General features: G+C 46.2%; 1 protein-coding gene across 5 annotated transcripts in view; it reads right to left on the bottom strand.

Annotated features, from left to right (window-relative positions):
• Positions 1 to 25,504, bottom strand: part of POLA1 (DNA polymerase alpha 1, catalytic subunit) — a 1,252,649-nt gene that overhangs the window by 456,354 nt on the left and 770,791 nt on the right. For all 5 annotated transcript variants that reach the window (XR_010241483.1, XM_063955699.1, XM_063955698.1 and 2 more), the window contains exons 30-31: positions 21,927 to 22,058; positions 9,517 to 9,691 (exon numbers count right to left, since the gene is read on the bottom strand). Coding sequence is in view for 4 of the 5 variants with exons in the window: in XM_063955699.1 (XP_063811769.1) it covers positions 9,517 to 9,691; positions 21,927 to 22,058 (307 nt within the window). In the remaining variant the exon portion in view is untranslated. The remainder of the gene's footprint in view (positions 1 to 9,516; positions 9,692 to 21,926; positions 22,059 to 25,504) is intronic.

Genomic DNA, 25,504 nt, shown 5'->3' on the forward strand with positions numbered 1-25,504 from the left:
ACCCATACAGTGCCGTCAGTGTGTGTGAATGTGGGAGCAACTCAGTGAAGATCTGAAGTCTTCTGCCGCCTTTGAAGTCTTCTTGCTTCTTATACTCACCCGGCTTCTATCTTCCGGCTCTGTGAGGAGGACGGCGGCGCGGTTCCGGGACGAACAGCGAGGATGAGACCTGCGTTCCAACCCTCTGGAGCTAATGGTGTCCAGTAGCCTAAGAAGCAGAGTCAATCATTTAAGTAGGGCTGCTACTCTCCCCTCAGTCCCACGATGCAGGGTGCCTGTTGCCAGCAGTGCTCCCTGAAAATAAAAAACCTAACAAAAGTCTTTTTCAGAGAAACTCAGTAGAGCTCGCCTGCAGTGCATCCAGTCTCCTCTGGGCACAGGATCTAACCGAGGTCTGGAGGAGGGGCACAGAGGGAGGAGCCAATGCACACTCATCTAAAGTCTTTAGAGTGCCCATGTCTCCTGCGGAGCCCGTCTATACCCCATGGTCCTTACGGAGTCCCCAGCATCCTCTAGGACGTAAGAGAAAATATTTGTTCCCAGATAAACTAACATAGTACAGATGTGTCCTCATACAACAAGCCTCAATACACCATGTGGAGTGAGGCGCAAGTGAGCCACCAATTTCTGTGCAACTCTACTAGCGTCGGGTATCTTTTTCACGTCATTTTACTTGAAAATGCATTTTAGTCGCAATGAGATGCGACAAGGATGCAGCAGGAGACTGTGCTGATTAATTTGATCTGTGACACTTATGTATCTGTGTGCAACAAAGTCTGTATATGAAGCACAACAGAACATGATGTGGAAGAAAAGACTTACCCGCAGCATCATAGCACTTTGTTTGCAGATTTAGACTAAGCCGCATACAGATATACAAGTGTTACATATCAGAACATATCAAATTAAAGATTGCATTGTGACTTAAGGCCCATACACACTAAGCCAGGCCTGGCCAACCTGTGGCTCTCCAGCTGTTATGAAACTACAAGTTTCAGTATGCCATGCAACAGTTTTGTAGGGGAATGCTAAAAACTCTGGCAGGGCATGCTGCAATGTGTCGTTTCACAACACTTGGACAGCCAAAGTTTAACACTAGGCTATTTTGAGCTCAAAATCGCTCATTTTGCCTGTTTTGAGCTCAAAGTCGCCTAGTGTGTATGCCCCAGCGACAGACAAGGAGTGATGATGCACGCTCCTACATTGTCGCCAGCGAGGTGGTCCGTCTCGTTTTTCCAGAATGTTTTGCGAAAGCCGCTCATTTTTCGTCCATCAAGTCTTTTGCCTCCTAAATTCTTTTGCTCTTTGGGAAAATAGCTCAGTGTATATGCACTACTTTGGTGAAAGATATATCTTTCAGAGACTTTGTCAAAATCTTTTGAAATGCAAATCTCCTAGTGTGTATGCACAAACACATTTTCAGGTAAAAAGACTTGAAAAAGATGACCGAGGCTAGCAGAGTTGCATGGGATCTGGCGTACCGAAAAGGGCTACTAAGATCGGCTGCAGTAAAGTATTAGGACACATCTGTAAGTTCTGAAAAAAGGTGCAGAATGTGACTCCATATTTATAGAACAAGGACTGAAGGACTCCTTAGGTGATTCATGCAGGACACTACTTTAGAATAAGAAAATAAATATTCCATCAATAAATATTTTTTTTTTTATAGGTTATCACTTAATATTTTATAGTACATTGTCTTGTTGGAAAATCATTTAACCACTAATAAGGGAGAATTACGTGGGAATGTGAGTAGTTTAAGTAAAAAAACAGGACAAGGTGACTGTTCTTCCCACCTACCAAGGGAAGTCCATGGGGAAAAATAGGATTTTTAATTACCTACCGGTAAATCCTTTTCTCGTAGTCCGTAGAGGATGCTGGAGTCAACATTAGTACCATGGGGTATAGACGAGTCCCTTGGAAGTCATGGGCACTTTAAGAGTTTAATGGTGTGGGCCTAATCCCTCCATGCCCCTCTTACCAGACTCAGTCTAGAAACTGTGCCCGAGGAGACGGACATACTTCAAGAGAAGGAAATACACAGATAATGGTGAGATTCATACCAGTTCACACATAACAAGGCAAACCAAGCTAATTAGCTTGAACAAGTCAGCAATTGCTGAACAACAGTACTTAACCAAGTAACAATGCAGTACTTAACCAAGTAACAAGGTAGGAACGAACCAAGTAACAACTGCAGGAGAACAAAGCGCTGGGCGGGCACCCAGCATCCTCTACGAAATACGAGAAAAGGATTTACCGGTAGGTAATTAAAATCCTATTTTCTCTTACGTCCTAGAGCAGGCATGTCCAAACTGCGGTACTCCAGCTGTTGTGAAACTACATATCCTAGCATACCCTGACAGTTTTGCTGTCAGAGAATGCTAAAGCTGTGTCAGGGCATGCTGGGATGTGTAGTTTCTTAACAGCTGGAGGGCCGCAGTTTGGACATGCCTGTCCTAGAGGATGCTGAGGTCCACATTAGTACCATGGGAATGTACCAAAGCTCCCAGTACAGGAGGGAGAGCGTGGAGGCTTCTGCAGAACCGATAGACCAAACTTTAGGTCCTCAGAGGCCAAAGTATCGAACTTGTAAAACTTAGCAAATGCGTTCGACCCTGACCAAGTAGCCGCTCGGCAAAGCTGTAAAGACAGGACACCCCGGGCAGCCGCCCAGGAAGAACCCACCTTACGATCTTGGGCCTTAACAAATCTTGGACACGGCAATCCTGCCATAGAATACGCATGCTGGATAGTGAACCTAATACAGCGAGAAATCGTCTGCTTAGAAGCAGGACACCCAATCTTGTTGGGATCATACAGGACAAAGAGAGAGTCCGACTTCCTGTGACGAGAAGTTCTCTTCACATAAATCTTCAAAGCCCTCACAACATCCAAGGACTTTGAGGTAATTGAAGAGTAAGTAGCCATGGTAAGTCTTGATAAGCAAACGGTCCCTGTTGCAGAAGGTCCTCTCGAAGAGGAAGAGGCCTCGGATCTTCCAACAGTAATTCCAGAAGATCCGCGTACCAAGCTCTTCTTGGCCAGTCCGGAGCAATGAGGATCGCCTGAACTCTTGTTCTTTTAATAAGTTTGAGAATCCCTGAGATGAGTGGAAGTGGAGGGAACACATACACAGACTGGAAGTACCACGGAGTCACCAGTGCGTACACTGCCACTGCCTGTGGGTCTCTCGACCTGGAACATTACCTGCAAAGCTTCTTGTTGAGGCGGGAGGCCATCATGTCGATTTGAGATACGCCCCAAAGACTTGTCACCTCTGCGAACACCTCGGGTTGGAGGCTCTCCTGGAAGAAGATCATGTCTGCTGAGGAAGTCCGCTTCCCAGTTGTCCACACCCGGAATGAAGATCACCAATAGCGCCAGCCTTTCTGCCCAAAGGAGGATCTTTGTCACCTCTGACATTGCAGCTCTGCTCTTCGTTCCGCCTTGTCGGTTTATGTAGGCGATCGTCGTTACATTGTCCGAATGCACCTGAATGGCCTGATCTTATAGAAGATGTGCCGCCTGTCGAAGTCCGTTGTACACGGCTCTAAGTTCCAGAATGTTTATCGGCAGGATGGATTCCAGACTTGACCACTTTCTTTGTAAGTTTTCCCCTTGGGTGACCGCGCCCCAACCTCTGAGACTTGCATCCGTGGTTAGAAGGATCCAGTTCTGAATCCCGAACCTGCGGCCCTCGAGAAGGTGAGGCATTTATAGCCACCAAAGGAGTGAAATCCTGGCTTTCGGCGACAGACGTATCCTCTGATGCATGTGTAGGTGAGATCCCGACCACTTGTCCAGGAGATCCAGTTGGAAGGACCGTGCATGAAATCTTCTGTACTGTAGAGCCTCGTAGGACGCAACCATCTTCCCCAGAAAACGAATGCACTGATGAACCGATACCCGGGCAGGCTTTAAGACATCCCGGACCATTGATTGTATCACCAACGCTTTTTCCAGGATCATCCCTAGGAAAGACAATCTCCTTGTCGGCTCCAAATGTGACTTTGGAAGATTCAGGATCCACCCGTGATCCCGGAGTAGTCGAGTTGTGAGAGCAAAGTCCTGCAGCAACTTCTCCCTGGAAGATGCTTTTATCAGCAGATCGTCCAGATACGGAATTATGTTCACTCCCTGCTTGCATAGGAGTAGCATCATCTCTGCCATGACTTTGGTGAACACCCTCGGTGTCATGGATAGGCCAAATGGCAGTTCCTGGAACTGATAGTGACAGTCCAACAGCGCAAATCTGAGATAAGCCTGGTGAGGCGGCCAAATCGGAATGTGGAAGTACGCATCCTTAATATCCAGGGACACCAGAAATTCCCCCTCCTCCAGACCTGAGATCACTGCTCTCAAAGACTCCATCTTGAACTTGAATTCCCTCAAGTAGGGGTTTAAATATTTCAGGTTCAATATCGGTCTGACCAAACTGTCCGGTTTCGGTACCACAAAGAGGTTTGAGTAGTAACCCTTGTTTTCCAGATGAGGTGGAACTGAGACAATGACATTAGCCTCTTCCAATTATTGAATGGCTTCCTGTAGGACAGCCCTTTCTGTCAGCAAAGCTGGTAAGCCTGATTTGAAAAATCTGTGAGGTGGTAGTTCTTGAAACTCCAGTCTGTATCCATGGAACACAATATCATGTACCCAGGGTCCAGGCATGATGATGCCCAGACCTGACTGAAATTTCTTAGATGTGCTCCCACCTGCCCGATCTCCAGGCTGGGAGGTCCACCGTCATGCTGAGGATTCTGAGGAAACAGAACCAGACTTCTGTTCCTGCGAACCTGATGGTACAGGTTTTCTGGATTTTCCCCGAGCATCTCTGAAGAAAGTGGAAGGGGGCTTGGACTTTTTAACCTTTGCGGTCCGAAAGGACTGCATAGTAGACATAGGATAAGATTTCCTCGTTGGCGGAGTGGCTGAGAGAAGAAAGGTTGACTTACCCGCGGTTGCAGTGGAAATTCACGCATTCAATGCTTCCCCAAACAGAGCCTGACCTGTGAAGGGTAGGTTCTCCACACTCTTCTTAGATTCCGCATCCGAACCATTGGCGCAGCCAGAGTCCCCTGCGCGCAGACAGAGCCATGGAAGATGTCCGTGCATTCAGATGACCAAGGTCCTTCATGGCCTCCACCATGAAACCTGCAGAATCCTGTATGTGACGTAAAAACATTTCAATGTCACTTTTATCCATGGTATCCAATTCCTCTAGTAACGTGCCTGACCACTTTATTATGGGTTTAGAAATTCATGCACAAGCAATAGTGGGCCTTAGCGCTACGCCTGAAGCAGTGTATATGAATTTGAGAGTAGTCTCGTTCTTGCGGTCTGCCGGCTCTTTCAAAGCGGTAGACCCAGGGACAGGTAAAACCATCTTTTTAGACAATCTAGATACAGAAGTGTCTACAATAGGGGGGTTTTCCCACTTTTTCCTATCCTCTTCAGGGAAAGGAAAAGCAACAAGAACTTTCTTTGGGATCTGGAATTTTTTCTCCGGGTTTTCCCGGGATTTTACAAATAAAATGTTTAATTCCTTAGATGCAGGGAAAGTAAGGGAGGCTTTCTTATTGTCTGTAAAGTAAGCCTCCTCGACCTGTTCAGGTACCTTGTCAGCAATGTGTAAAACATCCCAAATGGCCTCAATCATGAGTTGCACACCCTTAGCAACAATATATCCCTATCACCGTCTCCCGTATCAAGAGTCGGTATCCGTGTCGACTTTCATTGTCTGGGCAAGAGCACGCTTTTTTGAGCATACACCAGGGGATTTTGAGGAAGAATTGGGAGCAGAATACGACAAAACCTGTACAGATTTTTTCAAAACCTGTGTTTCAGTATCATTTTAAGCTATCCTAGAAGAAATCTGGGATATCATTCCCTTAATAGAAGCCACCCACTGGGGTTCGGATTCAGAAGGCTGAGACAGTATATTGCATTCCTTAGTACAAGGAATAGACTCTTCTGGAGAAGATACATACTCTGCAGCACAAGACACAGACTCCCTAGACATGGCAATGTGAGATATTTCATACACACAGGAAAATGTCAGACACAGTTTCCCCAAAGTACCTACAGAGAGACACAGAGTTAAGGAGCCAGCACACACACAGCGCCCCAGAAGGCAGTTTTATAATAAAAGCCTGGCGCTGACTGAGTAACCTTAATAGACTACCCAGTCCTTAATGTGAATAAACACTCCACCCCCTCTATAACCCCCTGGTACCGCACAGGATAGCTGGAGTTATGTGGAGGGTCAGCGCTCACTGTCAACGTCTCTGATCTGTGATCTGCAGGGAGAAAATGGCGCTGGTGAGTGCTGGATCCGCTCCGAGAAGCTCAAAATGGCGCGTCTTCCTGCACTTGTAAGGATTATACTGGCTTGAGGTATCGCATGCTAGCAGCAGTACAGAGTCTCTGATAGCTTAGATGATCAGTCTGTAGGGTATTGCGCTGGCCCAGGGCGCCCCTCACAGCGCCGCACCACAGTACCTCTGAGCCCTCCGGAGCGCAGCATCAGCTCTGCGCTTCCACCCTGATGCCGCCATTCTCACCGGCTCCCCGCTCGTCAGGGCGCCGGTGTCCAACTCACCACCGACGTCTTTTGGCTCTGTTAGGGGGTGGCGGCAGTGCTGCGGGAGCGAGCGGTCGCCTCAGGGGCTTGCAATCGACACCCTCAGGAGCTCAGTGTCCTGTCAGCGTAGATAGGGTCATTAACCTCAGAGGGTTGGATCCTACTTCCCCGCTAAGTCCCATGAAGCAGGGAGGCTGTTGACAGCAGCCTCCCTGTGCCTAACTCTTAATAAGAAAACTAAAAACTCCTAGGAGCTCCCCCTAGCTGTGACCAGCTCCACTGGGCACATTTTCTAAACTGAGTCTGGTAGAAGGGGCATAGAGGGAGGAGCCAGCCCACACTATTAATCTCTAAAAGTGCCCATGGCTCCCAAGGGTCTATACCCCATGGTACTAATGTGGACGCCAGCATCCTCTAGGACGCAAGAGAAATTGTAATAGCCTGCGACTTGCAAGTACCCCTTAATTCCCAGTGAGTTTGTCTGATGTTTAAAAGGGGCAATCATATAAAAGGCAAAACCACTGCCCATTTGAAAGCCCTTTAAAAGATCAGGCAGATGCCTGAATGTGGCAGGCTATTACATTTGCCCCTGTGTTATAACCACCAAGAATGAGTTTCAACTGAAAATCTATGGCTATTGCTCATTTATTTTATTTAGATTTTTTTTGTTTTGTTTAAGTAAACACGTTAAGGTTATGAGGGACAAAAGCATTTAGTCAAAAAATGGCAGGGGAATTTCCGTATTACTAAAACATGTCTGTCAACAGACCCTGCCATGTAATCGCCTGGTGTTCTATGTTACGCTTAGTGAGAGCAGATCAGGTTTTGTGGCCACCTACAAGGGGTCAAAGTGTCTTCTTCATCAAGATGTGCTGGATGTCTAAACATTTGAATCAGCATCCAGAACACATTAATATTAAGACCCATTGTCCTATTAACATGACATACAGTGCATCCGGAAAGTATTCAAAGCGCATCACTTTTTCCACATTTTGTTATATTACAGCCTTATTCCAAACTGGAACAAATTCATTTTTTCCCTCAAAATTCTACACACAATACCCCATAATGACAATGTGGAAAATGTTTTTTTTTTTAGATTTTTTTTAGATTTTTGCTAATTTCTTAAAAATAAAAAAAAAACTAAGAAATTACATGTGCATTAGTACTGTATTCACAGCCTTTGCTCAGTACTTTGTTGATGCACCTTTGGCAGCAATTACAGCCTCAAGTCTTTTTGAATATGATGCCACAAGCTTGGCACACCTATCTTTGGGCCGTTTCGCCCATTCCTCTTTGCAGCACCTCTCAAGCTCCATCAGGTTGGATGGGAAGCGTCGGTGCACAGCCATTTTCAGATCTCTCCAGAGATGTTTAATAGGATTCAAGTCTGGGCTCTGGCTGGGCCATTCAAGGACATTCAGAGATGTCCTGAAGCAACTACTTTGATATTTTGGCTGTGTGCTTAGGGTCGCTGTCCTGCTGAAAGATGAACCGTCACCCCAGTCTGAGGTCAAGAGCACTCTGGAGCAGCTTTTCATCCAGGATGTCTCTGTACATTGATGCATTCATCTTTACCTCTATCCTAACTAGTCTCCTAGTTCCTGCTGCTGAAAAACATCCCCACAGCATGATGCTCCCACCACCATAATTCACTGTAGAGATGGTACATGGTTTCCACCAAACTTGACGCCTGGCATTCACACCAAAGAGTTCAATCTTTGTCTCATCAGACCAGAGTATTTTGTTTCCCATGGTCTGAGAGTCCTTCGGGTGCATTTTGGCAAACTCCAGGCGGGCTACCATGTGCTTTTTACTAAGGAGTGGCTTCCGTCTGGCCACTCTACCATACAGGCTGGATTGGTGGATTGCTGCGGAGATGGTTGTCCTTCTAGAAGGTTCTCCTCTCTCCACAGAGGAATGCTGAGTTTAGACGGCAGGCCAGCTCTAGGAAGATTCCTGGTGTTTAAGAACTTCTTCCATTTACCGATGATGGAGGCCACTGTGCTCATTGGGACCTTCAAAGCAGCAGATATTTTTCTGTACCCTTCCCCAGATTTGTGCCTCGAGACAATCCTGTCTCGGAGGTCTACAGACAATTCTTTTGACTTCATGCTTGGTTTGTGCTCAGACATGCAAGTGTGGGACCTTATATAGACAGGTGTGCGCCTTTCCAAATCATGTCCACTCATGGACTCCAATTAAGCTGTAGGAACATCTCAAGGATGACCTGTGGAAACAGGATACATCTGAGCTCAATTTTGAGCTTCATGGCAAAGGCTGTTAATACTTATGTACATGTGATTTCTTAGTTTTTTTATTATTTTTAATAAATTAGCAAAAAATCTCCCCAAAATTTTTCACGTCGTCATGGGGTATTGTGTGTAGAATTTTGAGGGAAAAATGAATTTATTCCATTTTGGAATAAGGCTGTAACATAACAAAATGTGGAAAAAGTGAAGCGCTGTGAATACTTTCCAGATCCACTGTATACTCATGCACAACTTACTATTCATACATATTTGTGTGTGTGTGTGTGTGTGTATATATATATATATATATATATATATATACACACATATATACATACACATATACACACACATACACACACACACACACACACACACACACACACACACACACACACACCCAATGTCCTATAAATAGAACAATTAATAATTTGTAATTGGGGCCTGATTTGTACAATTATTAATATATTCATGTTTAGAATGTTTGCCTGAGTAAGTTTATCAATCAGTATTTTGAAAATATACATTTTCGTATTATGAGCTTTAAAAGGTTAACAAATAGAAAAAAAATAAATAGCATGTTCAAGTTACTTATATTCATATTTGCAGTATAAGCTTAATAACTCTTCATAATGATGAGATAGAAAATAAAATTATTTGGCAAATGTGACAAATACATACCTAACCAAGCAGCAATAAGCATAGAGTCAATCCCGTCTATGGGCTCACAGATTCGAGACACTACTGGGTGGACTTGTTGTGACAGGTAGTATTGTGTGTCAATGGAAAGGTTGTCTTGCTTTTGCAGCTGTTCTGGAGCATATGCTCTCTGGTTGGCACTAAGATTTGACCCGTCCTACATGAAAGAGAGGCAAGCACATAAGGTCTATTTTAAAGAGACTGGAACAGCAGATTTATGCTTCCCATCACTGGTGAGGTCAGGAACAGGTGCTGATAGCTGCATTTAATAATCACTCAGTTTTTGTCTGCCTCATAGAAATTCACGGCTAGTCAATTTTCAGATCTTATAGTCTAAATTGATATCATTTTTACAGAATTTAAGGTAGAAATTATTCCAATATGAAATGGTAACATTTATGTGTCACTAGAAACTATAATGCCAGGTGTCTGATTTTACAACTTTTCTATTTAAAAACCATACTGACAAAACATTATTAGAGACTAATCAACCTGTTTGGGTTCTGGACAATTTAGTAAATTTGATAATCAGAAGGCTGACTGACTTACAAAGGACTGAACTATACATTCTTTATGCAGACAATATGATCTGATAGTATGAGGCAAGTTTATGGATGTGTAACCCTAGAACGCCATCTGTATCAGGTTTGTTATATGCTATTTGATGGTTCAGGTACTGTATTAATAGGTGTATAGCATATTGTTAGCCATTTTTTGTTCTCATCACAAAAGTATTACAAGACATCATCATGAGGCCTACAAGCAAGAAATCTGGTTGAACGTGTATGTAAATCAGACTATACTGTAGTTTAAATTTAGCGGTAGTCCATTAGAAACCTGAATGCTTAAAATGCATATTCAGAAATAGAAAGTAATGAAGCTGGTCAAAGATTTGACAATGGCAGCAAAGTGAAACCTCATTATACGTCGTGACATCACTACAAACTGGGTTTTAATCTATTTTATAATTTGTTGCTGCAGGAGTTGAAATAATATAACAACTGCTTCACCTCCACCCATTAGCGTTATAGCTGGTAGCATGTTTTTATTACCTCCATTTACCTATTCTAATTCCAGAGCTTAATATGAGGACAGCAAACCAACATTATTATAGTGACACCACTGTTCACAATAGACATATTCATCTTCACATACACCGATCAGCCATAACTTTAAAACCACCTGCTTAAAATTGTGTAGGTTCCCCTCATGCCACCAAAACAGGTCTGACTTGCCAAGGCCACTGATGGCGTTCTGTGGTATCTGGCACCAAAACATTAGCAGCATATACTTTACTCCTGGAAGTTTCGAGGTGGAGCTTCCACGGCTAGGATTTTTTTTTCCAGCACATCCAACAGATGCTTTATCGAATTGTGATCTGTGGAATTTGGATGCCAAGTCAAGACACTGAACTTTTTGACATGTTCCTTTATTCCGAAACAATGTTTACAGTGTGGCTAGGTGCATTTTCCTGCTGAAAAAGGCTTCTGCCATCAGGGAATAATGTTGCCATGGAGAGGACTATTTAAGAATGTAGCAATGCTTAGGTAGCTGCCACATATCAAAGTAAAATAACATCCACATGAATGCAGTGACCAGGAGTTTCCCAGAAGAACATTGCCCATATCGCACAGCCTGCCATCTTCCTATAGTGCATCCTAGTGCCCTCGCTTGCAGAAATAAATAATGCACAAGCCCATACGCGCTGGGAATGCTTTACCGGCGTTCGGGATCCCGGCAGGGGGGCGAGTGCAACGAAGCCCCTTGCGGGCTCGGTGGCTTGCCACAGGTTCTATTCCAACTCTATGGGTGTCGTGGACATCCAAGAGTGGAAATAGCCCTCCGGCCCTTACCGGCATTCTGGCGGTCGGAATCCTGGCGTAGATATGTTGAACAGCAGGATCCCGAGCACCGGTTTCCTAACTACATCCCTGCCATCCACATGATGTAAAAGAAAACTTAATTAAGCAGAAAAGGCCACCACTTTCCATTGATCCATGGTCCAGGACTGATGCTCACGTGCCCACAGTAGGCTTATTTGGCAGTGTATAGGGGGAAGAAAATGGAGAGAGCTGAAATCTGGACCTTAATGGAACCCAGACGTAAGCCCTTATACACACCAGCTTGCAGGAGACGTAAGAAACGTCTCAAGTGGAGCTCTGCAGGTGGATACTTGCGTTCCTCGCACCAGGAGACATATAGTCTCCAGATATGATGATAGTGTTTTTATATCACAGGTTTCCTGGCCTGAACCATGGTAGCAATAACCTTAGTGGAAAGGCCCTTGTGAGCTAGGATGTTCCGCTCAACTTCCATGCCGTCAAACGTAGTCGCCGTAAGTACGGGTAGACGAACGGTCCTTGTTGAAGAAAATCTCTTCAAAGAGGTAGAGGCCAAGGGTCTTCGACGGACATGTCCAGAAAATTCACGTACCACGCCCTCCGAGGCCAATCCCGGGGAAATCAGAATTGCCTGGACTCCCTGGTTTCTGATGCGCTTGAGCACCTTTGGGAGCAACGGAGTTGGAGGAAACAGGTAGATCAGCCAGTAAGGCCAAGGCGATGTCAGTGCGTCCACTGCCCTTGCCTGAGGGTCCCTGAATTGTGAGCAATACCAGGGAAGTTTCTTGTTGAGACAAGAAGCCATCATGTCTATTTGCGGGCAGCCCCACCGGTTGATGACCTGCTGGTGGAGTCCCCACTCCCCCGGGTGGAGATTGAGACGACTCAGGACGCTTCCCAATTGTCCACACCCGGAATGAAGATTGATGACATTGCGCTTGCATTCCTTGCGGCCCATCTTTGACACCTCTCGCATGCAGGCTCTGCTTTTTGTCCCTCCTTGTCAATTGATGTACGCCACTGCTTTGGCTATGTCCGACTGCACCTGGATTGCGTGATCCTTGAGCAGAGAAGAGGCCTGAAGCAGAGCATTGTAGACCGTCCAAAGTTCCAGAATGTTGATCGGAAGAAGGCTTTCGTGGGCTGACCACCTGCCCTTGGGTGACAACTCCCCATCCTCTTAGACTCGCATCTGTCATGAGGGGGGTCCAATCCTGAATTATAAAACTCCGGCCCTCCAGGAGATTGGAGGACTGCAGTCACTACAGGAGGGAAATCCTGGCCTGAGGCGACAGCTGTATCATCCGGTGCATCTGAAGATGTGAACCGGATCATTTGCTCAGGAGATCCAGCTGAAACGTTCTGGCATGGAACCTGCCATATTGGATCGGCTCGTAGGGGGCGACCATCTTCCCCAACAATCTTATGCAAAGATGGATGGACATTCGAGCAGGTCAGATTACCAAGCGGACCATCTCGCCTTGTCCTCTGGTAGGAACACCTTCTGGGCCACAGTACCCATCAACATTCCCAGGAACAGAAGCCGCTTAGTCGGCTCCAGATGGGACTTCTGTAAGTTGAGAATCCACCCATGGTGTGACAGAGGTTGGATAGTATGGTTGATATGGAGCAACAAAAACTCCCTGGATCTTGCTTTGATCAGAAGGTCGTCCAGGTAAGGAACAATGTTGACTCCCTGGACCCGGAACATCATCTCTGCCATCACCTTTGTGAACACCCTCGGAGCTATGGACAGGTCGAAGGGCAGTGCCTGGAATTGAAAGTGATTGTCCAGCAGGGCAAACTGCAGGTAAGCCTGATGAGGCGGCCAAATTGGAATATGGAGGTAGGCATCCTTGATATCCAAGGAGACCATGAATTCCTGTTCATCCAGGCCCGCAATCACCGCTCGCAGGGATTCCATTTTAAACTTGAACACCATCAGGTAAGGATTCAAGGACTTGAGATTCAAAATGGGTCTTACCGAACAGTCCGGTTTCGGCACCACAAACAGGTTTGAGTAAAACCCTTTGCCGCGTTGTGGTATTGGTACTGGAATAATCAAGTGGGACTGGACCAACTTTAGGATGGCCTGTTGCAACGTAACTTGCATATCCTCTAAAGCTGGTAAGCTTGATTTGAAAAATCGTTGGGGAGGAGTGCTGTCGAACTCCAGCTTGTAGCCCTGAGAAACAAGATCTCTGACCCAGGTATATTGGCAGGAAGCTTCCCAGCTGCGGCTGAAGTGACGCAGTCGAGCTCTCCTCGGGGTGGGTAGGCACGGTCATGCTGATGCCTTAGCGGAAGCAGAACTGGTGGTCTGTTCCGGAGGGCTGGTGCTTGCAGGCTTTCTAGACTTACCTCTGGTGCCTCTAGTCGCATTGGAAGCACCTCTGGCCTTAGATCAAAATTTGTGAGACCGAAAGGACTGCACAGACGGCCCCGGGTAGGAGCGTCTCACCGGCGGTGCCCCAGAGGGGAGAAACGTGGATTTCCAAGCCGTAACTTTGGAAATCAACGTATCCAATTCAACCCTAAAAAGCTATTCCATAGAAAAGGAGAGGGATTCCACACTACGTTTGGATTCTGCGTCCGCAATCCACTGACACAACCACAAGGCTCTGCGCGCCGACACTGCCATGGCAGAAGTCTTAGCATTAATGTTCCCCATTTCATTGAGCAAATCACAGATGACACATGTAGTATCCTGAATGTGTTTTAGGAGGGTCACCATAGTGACCAAGGGCATATCCCCCGAGAGGCCCACCTGAATTTGAGTGGCCCAGGAATGAATGGCATGGGTCATACAGCAACCCGCAATGACCGGCCTTTGCAATACACCTGCTGCCATGTAAATAGATTTGAGTGTAGTCTCTATTTTCCTATCCCCATGATCCTTTATGGTAAAGGATCCCGGGGCAGGCAGCACTGCCTTGTTGGACAGTCCAGAGACTGAGACATCAACCCCTGGGGGTTCCTCCCAAAATTTCCTACCTTCAGGAGCAAATGGGAAAGTGGACAATTTTTTTTGTCTAGATTTTTCCAGGCCAGCTTGGATAGGTCATCTAACTCTGTAGAATCAGGGAAAGTGACATTAGGCTTGTTTTGTATAAAGAAAAATGACTGCTGTGATGCAGCGTACTCTAGAGGGAGCTTTAACACGTCCCGTATAGCCAGAATTAGGGGTTCAATACAGTGAGCAGAATCAGGATCCCCACTAACGGGGTCTAAGTCCTCACCGTCCTCATGTATATCCTCCCTCTGTATCAGACAACAGTGCAGGTAAACCATGTTTTTGTGGTCCTGCATGAGAGGAAGAGGACTGTGTCGCATCTGCCCTAGCAGCTAAATCTGCAACAGCTTGTTGCAGTAGCTGAGTTTTCTGTACATTAGCAGTGAGCTGGGATGACAGATTTAAGAGACCCTAGTCAGTGGGGCTCTGGACCCTATCATCCCCCAGCCCCTTCACTGAATTGTGAAGATTGGCTGCATTGTTCACATGAAATAGAATCAGAGGATAATGGAGAGAATCTAGTGTGGCATACAGATAGATCCATGGTTATCTTGTCTTCTTTGATGCGCCTAGGCACACCATGGTTTATTTACATAAACCCTTCATCTATTGTTCTAAGCTGCAATACAATACAGAGAATAATACAGCAGGGGATTAAGTCATTTCAGCAGGGGATTAAGTCCGACTGCCCAGTTTCAGTTAATCCTATTAAAGGCAAAGATAAACATGGACCCATCTGTACACTGCACAGCTTGTCTTTACCCATGATTCACAGTAAGCACAATAACATAGACATACACCGAGACAGTTACAAACCTGCCCTACTGTATGTGAGGAGACACAAAGAGAGGAGGACACCAGCACACCCCTAGCTGTACAGCCCCAGTGAGGCTGTCAGCTAACGATATCACAGTAAACACCAACAAATTCTGTCCTGTAGAGGACCAAGATAGTGTACAACAGCGGCTATTCCCCTTTGCTACACCCTGTACCAGATATCCAGCGTGGCTGAGGTCTGGAAGCGCTGTGTGTGCTGTGGATGGCTGCAGTAAGCAGAGGAAGGCGCCAAAATACCTCTGGTCCCGCTCTGAGGCAGCTCCGCCCCCTCCAATGGCGCCGGAGCTACAGTGATATATTATACTAACAAAGTATTCCTTATAGCTTAAAAACATCAAAACAAGTGCTAGTCTAAGCAGTTTTGTGCCAGTCTACACGGGGGATCTTAAGAGCCCCCCCCCTCACCCGGGAGGGTACCGTACGCCGCAACCATGGTCAGCCGCACAGTGAACCGGGGGACCCCCTAGCAGGGCCCCCGGTATGTACTCACCACAGATGTCACCTTCAGGCAGCGTCATGGGTGTGTGGTGTTCTGTGGCTGGGACAGCCAAGGCGCAGCGCCCCACTGAAAAACACCTCAGGAAGCGGCTCTGCACCTCTGTAAGGCCGGAGACCGCCCCGCCCCCCAAACTCCCACGGCGCAGGTATGCTGTTGCCCAAACCGCATACCAAAAATAACAAACATGAATAAGAAATTGAAGAAAACTCTGCATCCTCTCCTGAAGGCACTTTTTTCTAAACTGCCTGTGAGAGGGGGCATAGAGGGGAGGAGCCAGCACACCCAGTTGAAGAAATTTAAGTGCACTGGCTCCTTTGGACCCCGTCTATACCCCATCGTACTAGATTCCCCAGTATCCCTTACGGATGCTAGGGGAAAAAAATAAGAATTTACTCACCGGTAATTCTATTTCTCGTAGTCCGTAGTGGATGCTGGGAACTCCGTAAGGACCATGGGGAATAGCGGGCTCCGAAGGAGGCTGGGCACTCTAGAAAGATTTAGGACTACCTGGTGTGCACTGGCTCCTCCCACTATGACCCTCTTCCAAGCCTCAGTTAGGACACCGTGCCCGGACGAGCAGACATAATAAGGAAGGATTTAGAATCCCGGGTAAGACTCTTACCAGCCACACCAATCACACCGTACAACTCGTGATACAATATCCAGTTTGACAGTATGAAAACAACTGAGCCTCTCAACAGATGGCTCAACAATAACCCTTTTGGTAACAATAACTATTTACAAGTATTGCAGACAATCCGCACTTGGGATGGGCGCCCAGCATCCACTACGGACTACGAGAAATAGAATTACCGGTGAGTAAATTCTTATTTTCTCTAACGTCCTAGTGGATGCTGGGAACTCCGTAAGGACCATGGGGATTATACCAAAGCTCCCAAACGGGCGGGAGAGTGCGGATGACTCTGTAGCACCGAATGAGAGAACTCCAGGTCCTCCTCAGCCAGGGTATCAAATTTGTAGAATTTTGCAAACGTATTTGCCCCTGACCAAGTAGCTGCTCGGCAAAGTTGTAAAGCCGAGACCCCTCGGGCAGCCGCCCAAGATGAGCCCACCTTCCTTGTGGAATGGGCCTTTACAGATTTTGGCTGTGGCATGCCTGCCACAGAATGTGCAAGCTGAATTGTACTACAAATCCAGCTAGCAATAGACTGCTTAGAAGCAGGAGCACCCAACTTGTTGGGTGCATACAGGATAAACAGCGAGTCAGATTTTCTGACTCCAGCCGTCCTGGAAACATATATTTTCAGGGCCCTGACAACGTCTAGCAACTTGGAGTCCTCCAATTCACTAGTAGCCGCCGGCACCACAATAGGCTGGTTCAGGTGAAACGCTGACACCACCTTAGGGAGAAATTGGGGACGAGTCCTCAACTCTGCCCTATCCATATGGAAAATCAGATAAGGGCTTTAACATGATAAAGCCGCCAATTCTGACACTCGCCTGGCTGAAGCCAAGGCTAATAACATGACCACTTTCCACGTGAGATATTTCAGATCCACGGTTTTTAGTGGCTCAAACCAATGTGATTTTAAGAAACTCAACATCATGTTGAGATCCCAAGGTGCCACTGGAGGCACAAACGGGGGCTGAATATGCAGCACTCCTTTTAAAAAAGTCTGAACTTCAGGTACTGAAGCTAGTTCTTTTTGAAAGAAAATCGACAGAGCCGAGATCTGTACTTTAATGGAGCCTAGTTTTAGGCCCATATCCACTCCTGCTTGCAGGAAATGCAGAAATCGACCTAGTTGAAATTCCTCTGTTGGGGCCTTATTGGCCTCGCACCATGCAACATATTTTCACCATATGCGGTGATAATGCGTTGCCGTAACATCTTTCCTGGCCTTAATAAGCGTAGGAATGACTTCTTCCGGAATACCCTTTTCCTTTAGGATCCGGTGTTCAACCGCCATGCCGTCAAACGCAGCCGCGGTAAGTCTTGGAACAGACAGGGCCCCTGCTGTAGCAGGTCCTGTCTGAGCGGTAGAGGCCACGGGTCCTCTGAGAGCATCTCTTGAAGTTCCGGGTACCACGCTCGTCTTGGCCAATCCGGAACCATGAGAATTGTGTTTACTCCTCGCTTTCTTATTATTCTCAATACCTTTGGAATGAGAGGCAGAGGAGGGAACACATAAACCGACTGGTACACCCACGGTGTTACTAGAGCGTCCACAGCTATCGCCTGAGGGTCCCTTGACCTGGCGCAATATTTTTTTAACTTTTTGTTAAGACGGGACGCCATCATGTCCACCTGTGGTTTTTCCCAACGGTTTACCAGCATCTGGAAGACTTCTGGGTGAAGTCCCCACTCCCCCGGGTGGAGGTCGTGTCTGCTGAGGAAGTCTGCTTCCCAGTTGTCCACTCCCGGAATGAACACTGCTGACAGTGCTAGTACATGATTCTCCGCCCATCGGAGAATTTTTGTGGCTTCTGCCATCGCCATCCTGCTTCTTGTGCCGCCCTGTCGATTTATATGGGCGACTGCCGTGATGTTGTCTGACTGGATCAGCACCGGCTGGTGTAGGAGCAGGGATTTTGCTTGACTTAGGGCATTGTAGATGGCCCTTAGTTCCAGAATATTTATGTGAAGGGAAGTCTCCTGACTCGACCATAGTCCTTGGAAGTTTCTTCCCTGTGTGACTGCCCCCCAGCCTCGAAGGCTGGCATCCGTGGTCACCAGGACCCAGTCCTGTATGCCGAACCTGCGGCCCTCTAGAAGATGAGCACTCTGCAGCCACCACAGTAGAGAGACCCTGGTTCTTGGAGACAGGGTTATTAAGCGATGCATCTGAAGATGCGATCCGGACCACTGGTCCAACAGGTCCCACTGAAAGATTCTGGCATGGAACCTGCCGAAGGGAATTGCTTCGTAAGAAGCCACCATCTTTCCCAGGACCCGCGTGCAGTGATGCACTGATACCTGTTTTGGTTTCAGGAGGTCTCTGACTAGAGACGACAACTCCCTGGCTTTCTCCTCCGGGAGAAACACTTTTCTCTGGACTGTATCCAGAATCATACCCAGGAACAGTAGCCGTGTCGTCGGAACCAGCTGTGACTTTGGGATATTCAGAATCCAGCCGTGCTGGTGCAGCACTTCCTGGGATAGTGCTACTCCCACCAACAACTGTTCCTTGGACCTCGCTTTTATTAGGAGATCGTCCAAGTACGGGATAATTAAAACTCCCTTTCTTCGAAGGAGTATCATCATTTCCGCCATAACCTTGGTAAATACCCTCGGTGCCGTGGACAGTCCAAACGGCAGCGTCTGGAATTGGAAATGGCAATCCTGTACCACAAATCTGAGGTACTCCTGGTGAGGATGGTAAATGGGGACATGCAAGTAAGCATCCTTGATGTCCAGGGATACCATGTAATCCCCCTCGTCCAGGCTTGCAATAACCGCCCTGAGCGATTCCATCTTGAACTTGAATTTCTTTATGTATGTGTTCAAGGATTTCAAATTTAAAATGGGTCTCACCGAACCGTCCGGTTTCGGTACCACAAATAGTGTGGAATAATAACCCCGGCCTTGTTGAAGTAGGGGTACCTTGATTATCACCTGCTGAGAATACAGCTTGTGAATTGCCGTTAGCACCGCCTCCCTGTCTGAGGGAGCAATTGGCAAGGCAGATTTTAGGAACCGGTGGGGTGGGGACGCCTCGAATTCCAGCTTGTACATCTGAGATACTATTTGCAGGATCCAGGGATCCACCTGTGAGCGAACCCACTGATCGCTGAAATTTTTGAGGCGACCCCCCACCGTACCTGGCTCCGCCTGTGGAGCCCCACCGTCATGCGGCGGACGTGGAAGAGGAAGCGGGGGAGGACTTTTGCTCCTGGGAACCTGCTGTTTGTTGCAGCCTTTTTCCCCTACCTCTGCCTCTGGATAGAAAAGACCCGCCTTTTCCACGCCTGTTTTTCTGGGTCCGAAAGGACTGAACCTGATAAAACGGCGCCTTCTTAGGCTGTGAGGGGACATGGGGTAAAAATGCTGACTTCCCAGACGTTGCTGTGGAAACTAGGTCCGAGAGACCATCCCCAAATAATTCCTCACCCTTATATGGCAACACTTCCATGTGCTTTTTAGAATCTGCATCTCCTGTCCACTGGCGAGTCCATAAGCCTCTCCTAGCAGAAATGGACAATGCACTTACTTTAGATGCCAGTCGGCAGATTTCCCTCTGTGCATCTCTCATATATAAGACTGAGTCTTTTATATGGTCTATGGTTAACAGGATCGTGTCTCTGTCTAATGTGTCAATATTTTCTGACAGTTTATCTGACCAAGCAGCGGCAGCACTGCACATCCAAGCTGACGCAATAGCTGGCCTAAGTATAATGCCTGTGTGTGTATATACAGACTTCAGGATCGCCTCCTGCTTTCTATCAGCAGGTTCCTTGAGGGCGGCCGTATCCGGAGACGGTAGTGCCACCTTTTTAGACAAACGTGTGAGCGCTTTATCCACTCTAGGGGGTGTTTCCCAACGTGACCTATCCTCTGGCGGGAAAGGGAAAGCCATTAGTACCTTCTTAGGAATTACCAATTTTTTATCAGGGAAAGCCCACGCTTCTTCACACACTTCATTTAATTCATTTGATGGGGGAAAAACTACGGGTAGTTTTTTCTCTCCAAACATAATACCCTTTTTAGTGGTACCAGTAGTTATATCAGAAATGTTTAACACCTCTTTCATTGCCTCAATCATACAGTGAATGGCCTTAGTGGGCATCAGGTTTGACTCATCGTCGTCGACACTGGTGTCAGTATCAGTGTCGACATCTGGGTCTGCTTGAGGTAGCGGGCGTTTTAGAGCCCCTGACGACCCATGCGACGCCTGGGCAGGCACGAGCTGAGAAGTCGGCTGTCCCACATTTGGCATGTCGTCGATTTTCTTATATAAGGAGTCTATACGTGCACTCATTACTTTCCATAAGCTCATCCACTCAGGTGTCTGCCCCGCAGGGGGTGACATCCCTTCTAAAGGCATCTGCTCCGCCTCCACATCATTATCCTCATCAAACATGTCGACACAGCCGTACCGACACACCGCACACACACAAGGAATGCTCCGAATGAGGACAGGACCCACAAAAGCCCTTTGGGGGGACAGAGAGAGAGTATGCCAGCACACACCAGAGCGCTATATAATGCAGGGACTAACTGAGTTATGTCCCCTATAGCTGCTTTTTATATTATATATGTATTGCGCCCAAATTTAGTGCCCCCCCTCTCTGTTTTTACCCTGTTCTGAAGTGTAGACTGCAGGGGAGAGCCAGGGAGCTTCCTTCCAGCGGATCTGTGAAGGAGAAATGGCGCCAGTGTGTCTGAGGGAGATAGCTCCGCCCCTTTTCCGCGGCCTATTCTCCCGCTTTTTTCTGGATTCTGGCAGGGGAATTTACCACATATATAGCCTCTAGGGCTATATATTGTGGTATTTTTGCCAGCCAAGGTGTTTTTATTGCAGCTCAGGGCGCCCCCCCCCCAAGCGCCCTGCACCCTCAGTGACCGGAGTGTGAAGTGTGCATGAGGAGCAATGGCGCACAGCTGCAGTGCTGTGCGCTACCTTGGTGAAGACTGATGTCTTCTGCCGCCGTTTTTCCGGACCTCTTCTTGCTTCTGGCTCTGTAAGGGGGACGGCGGCGCGGCTCCGGGACCGAACACCAAGGACTGGGCCTGCGGTCGATCCCTCTGGAGCTAATGGTGTCCAGTAGCCTAAGAAGCCCAATCCGGCTGCAAGCAGGCGAGTTCGCTTCTTCTCCCCTTAGTCCCTCGCTGCAGTGAGCCTGTTGCCAGCAGGTCTCACTGAAAATAAAAAACCTAAAACTATACTTTCTTTCTAAGGGCTCAGGAGAGCCCCTAGTGTGCATCCAACCTCGGCCGGGCACGAAATCTAACTGAGGCTTGGAGGAGGGTCATAGTGGGAGGAGCCAGTGCACACCAGGTAGTCCTAAATCTTTCTAGAGTGCCCAGCCTCCTTCGGAGCCCGCTATTCCCCATGGTCCTTACGGAGTTCCCAGCATTCACTAGGACGTTAGAGAAATATTACCAAACCCTTACAGAATTCTTGAGGAACTTCTACTGGGCCACAAATAAACAGACCTGTATTTCTAAAGAAAGCACGGAAAAGTAGCAACAATATTTCATAGTTCTAACCCAAGCAAAGAAAGGAACAGAAAAAAGTACCTGACATATAACATAGGAGATAGTATCCCCAGCTTTCATCTTCCTTCCTTCTTGTGAATTTATCCATAATGCAACATGCACATGTGGCAAACTTTTTTTGTCAGGATAGTCCTGGGGATCCTTTGTAAGAGCCTGAAAAATCAAAATGTGAAATGATTAAGAGGCCACATTGTCTTTCCTTTTCTTCTCACATCAACACTGTGGCAGAGCAGAAAATCTGGAGGTACAGGTTGAGTATCCCTTATCCAAAATCCCACATTTTTGGGTCCCCTACTGAGATAATGACATATATATTATATATTATGTGTATATATAGATATATTATATAGATACATAATATAATATACATATGTGTGTGTCATTACCTCAGTAGGGGAACCAAAAATGTGGGATTTTGGATAAGGGATACTCAACCTGTATTAATCAGCACATGACATCAAAGGGGGTGCTGAGGTACTTCAAGATATTACTAGGGCAAAACAAGGTACTGGAATAACTTATTTAAAAAAAAAAATGACAGACCTATGACAATGTTAAGAACTGCTTATACTGGGCGCTAGCAAGTATGAAGTGCAGATTTATGATGCATTCAGTTTGTCATCGACTAGTGGCCAAACATATTATATCATGGATTATAAAGCTGCCGTTTTTATAAAAAAATAAAATAATAATTGCGTGCTTGTGTGGGTTTCCTCCGGGTACTCCGATTTCCTCCCACAATCCAAAAATATACAGGTAGGTTAATTGGCTCCCAACAAAATTAACCCTAGTGTGAATGTGTGTGCGTGTACATGTGGTAGGGAATATAGATTGTAAGCTCCACTGGGGCAGGGACGGAGGTGAATGGCCAAATATTCTCTGTAAAGCGATGCGGAATATATATATTTTATAAATACAGGTTGAGTATCCCTTATCCAAAATGCTTGGTACCAGAGGTATTTTGGATATGGGATTTTTCCGTATTTTGGAATAATTGCATACCATAATGAGATATCATGGTGATGGGACCTAAATCTAAGCACAGAATGCATTTATGTTACATATACACCTTATACACACAGCCTGAAGGTCATTTTGGCCAATATTTTTTATAACTTTGTGCATTAAACAAAGTGTGTCTACATTCACACAATTCATTTATGTTTCATATACACCTTATACACACAGCCTGAAGGTCATTTAATACAATATTTTTAATAACTTTGTGTATTAAACAAAGTTTGTGTACATTGAGCAATCAAAAAACAAAGGTTTCACTATCTCACTCTCATTCAAAAAAGTCTGTATTTCGGAATATTCCGTATTTCGGAATATTTGGATATGGGATACTCAACCTGTATCTGAACCGACTGCGATGCAGTTTACACCATTGTGTAAATAATTTTCCCAGGAAGGTTTTACACTAAGGGATGAATTAAATTACACATGAAAAAGGAACGTTTTTCGCGATGTTTCTTCAAAAATGTTTTTACAAGTATCCAATTACTGTAGGTCACCCGGAAAAAATAATAAAAAACCCCTTTTCACCTAAAATCTTTTTCACACTGTTTCAGTGAAACAGCTGTGTTTTCGGTAGAAACATCCCCATTTTTCGGGTCAAAACGGTGTTGTTTTTGAGGATTTTACGATGCCTGACAGACAGGTAAAACAAAATCTTTAATAAACTGCAGCTCATGTTGGCTTATCGGGGCCGGCGAGATCAGTGATCACGGGAAATTGAATACAGGTGTGGAAATAACGCTGTAAAGAAAGTGCTTTAAAAAAAGTGAATGAATAGAAGAGAAACCTAAATCAAGTCAGTATTTGGTGTGATCACCCTTTGCCTTCAAAACAGCATCAATTCTTCTTGGTACCCTTGCACACAGTTTTTGAAGGAACTTGGCAGGGAGGTTATTCCAAACATCTTGGAGAGTAAACCACAGAGCTTGCTCAAATCCTTCTGTTTCTACATGTAATTCCAAAAAGACTTGATGATGTTGAGAGAAGGGCTCTGAAGATAGTTCTTAATGACATTGGCTGTATGTTTAGGGACATTGTACTGCTGCCTGATGATATTGCATGAGGGTTAAGTACCTGCCTATATTTCTCAGCATTAAAGCACAAAGAAACAGGCAACGTTAAGGATCATAGGCACAGTGGTCGTCTAAAGAAACTTCGTGAATCAGATGAAAGACACATCATGCTTACTTCCATTCGAAATCAGAAGTTGTCCAGCAGTGCCATCAGCTCAGAACTGGCAGAAATCAGTGGGACCCATGTACACCGATTTACATTTTCGGAGAAGTCTTGCCAGAAGTGGTTTTCATGGAAGAATTGCAGGCAAAAAGCCATACCTTCGACGTGGAAACAACGCCAAGTGACTCAACTATGCACAAAAATATAGGAACTGGGGTGCAGAAAAATAGCAGCAGGTGCTCTAGACTGAAAATTGGAAATATTTGGCTGTAACAGAAGCCAGTTTGTTCACCGAAGGCCTGGAGAGCGGTACAATAATGAGGATGTGCAGGCAACAGTGGAGCATGGTTGAGGTTCCTTGCAAATTTAGGGGCTGCATTTCAGCAAATGTAGTTGGGTATTCGGGCAGGAAAAATTTGTCCTCAATGCTGAGAAATACAGGCAAATCCATCACGCAATACCATCAGGTAGGCATATGATAGGCTCCACATTCATTCTGCAGCAGGACAACTACCCCAAACAAACAATCAATGACATTAAAAATGATCTTTAGCGTAAAGAAGAACAAAGATTACATAGACCCAAACCTGTTTCTGTGACATGACGTTATCACCGTACACCCGGACAAGTTGGTGAATAATTTAAGCTGCTGATGTGCCACTTAGACGCAGAGAGATCACCACACCACGCACCTCAATGTTTCTGCCAACCATGCTATCTTAGAACTGATGTAGGGACAGTATGAGTGATAGGAGGCACAGTCTAATGGCCGTGAGGGGAGGCAGTGGTCTACCTGTTCTGGCCCAATTGGGAAATTAAAATAAGATTTTACTTACCGGTAAATCTATTTCTCGTAGTCCGTAGAGGATGCTGGGGACTCCATAAGGACCATGGGGAATAGACGGGCTCCACAGGAGATAGGGCACTTTAAGAAAGCTTTGCATTCTGGGTGTGCACTGGCTCCTCCCTCTATGTCCCTCCTCCAGACCTCAGTTAGAGAAACTGTGCCCAGAGGAGATGAACAGTACGAGGAAAGGGTTTTTGTAAATCTAAGGGCAAGATTCATACCAGCCACACCAATCACACCGTATAACTTGTGATAAACTACCCAGTTAACAGTATGAACAATAACATAGCCTCGGTTCAAACCCTATCAACTATAACATAACCCTTATGTAAGCAATAACTATGTACAATTCTTGCAGAAGAAGTACGAACTTGGGACGGGCGCCCAGCATCCTCTACGGACTACGAGAAATAGATTTACCGGTAAGTAAAATCTTATTTTCTCTAACGTCCTAGAGGATGCTGGGGACTCCGTAAGGACCATGGGGATTATACCAAAGCTCCCAAACGGGCGGGAGAGTGCGGATGACTCTGCAGCACCGATTGAGCAAACACAA

Source organism: Pseudophryne corroboree, chromosome 2 (assembly GCF_028390025.1).
Source record: "Pseudophryne corroboree isolate aPseCor3 chromosome 2, aPseCor3.hap2, whole genome shotgun sequence".
In the NCBI taxonomy this organism is placed as follows: domain Eukaryota; kingdom Metazoa; phylum Chordata; class Amphibia; order Anura; family Myobatrachidae; genus Pseudophryne; species Pseudophryne corroboree.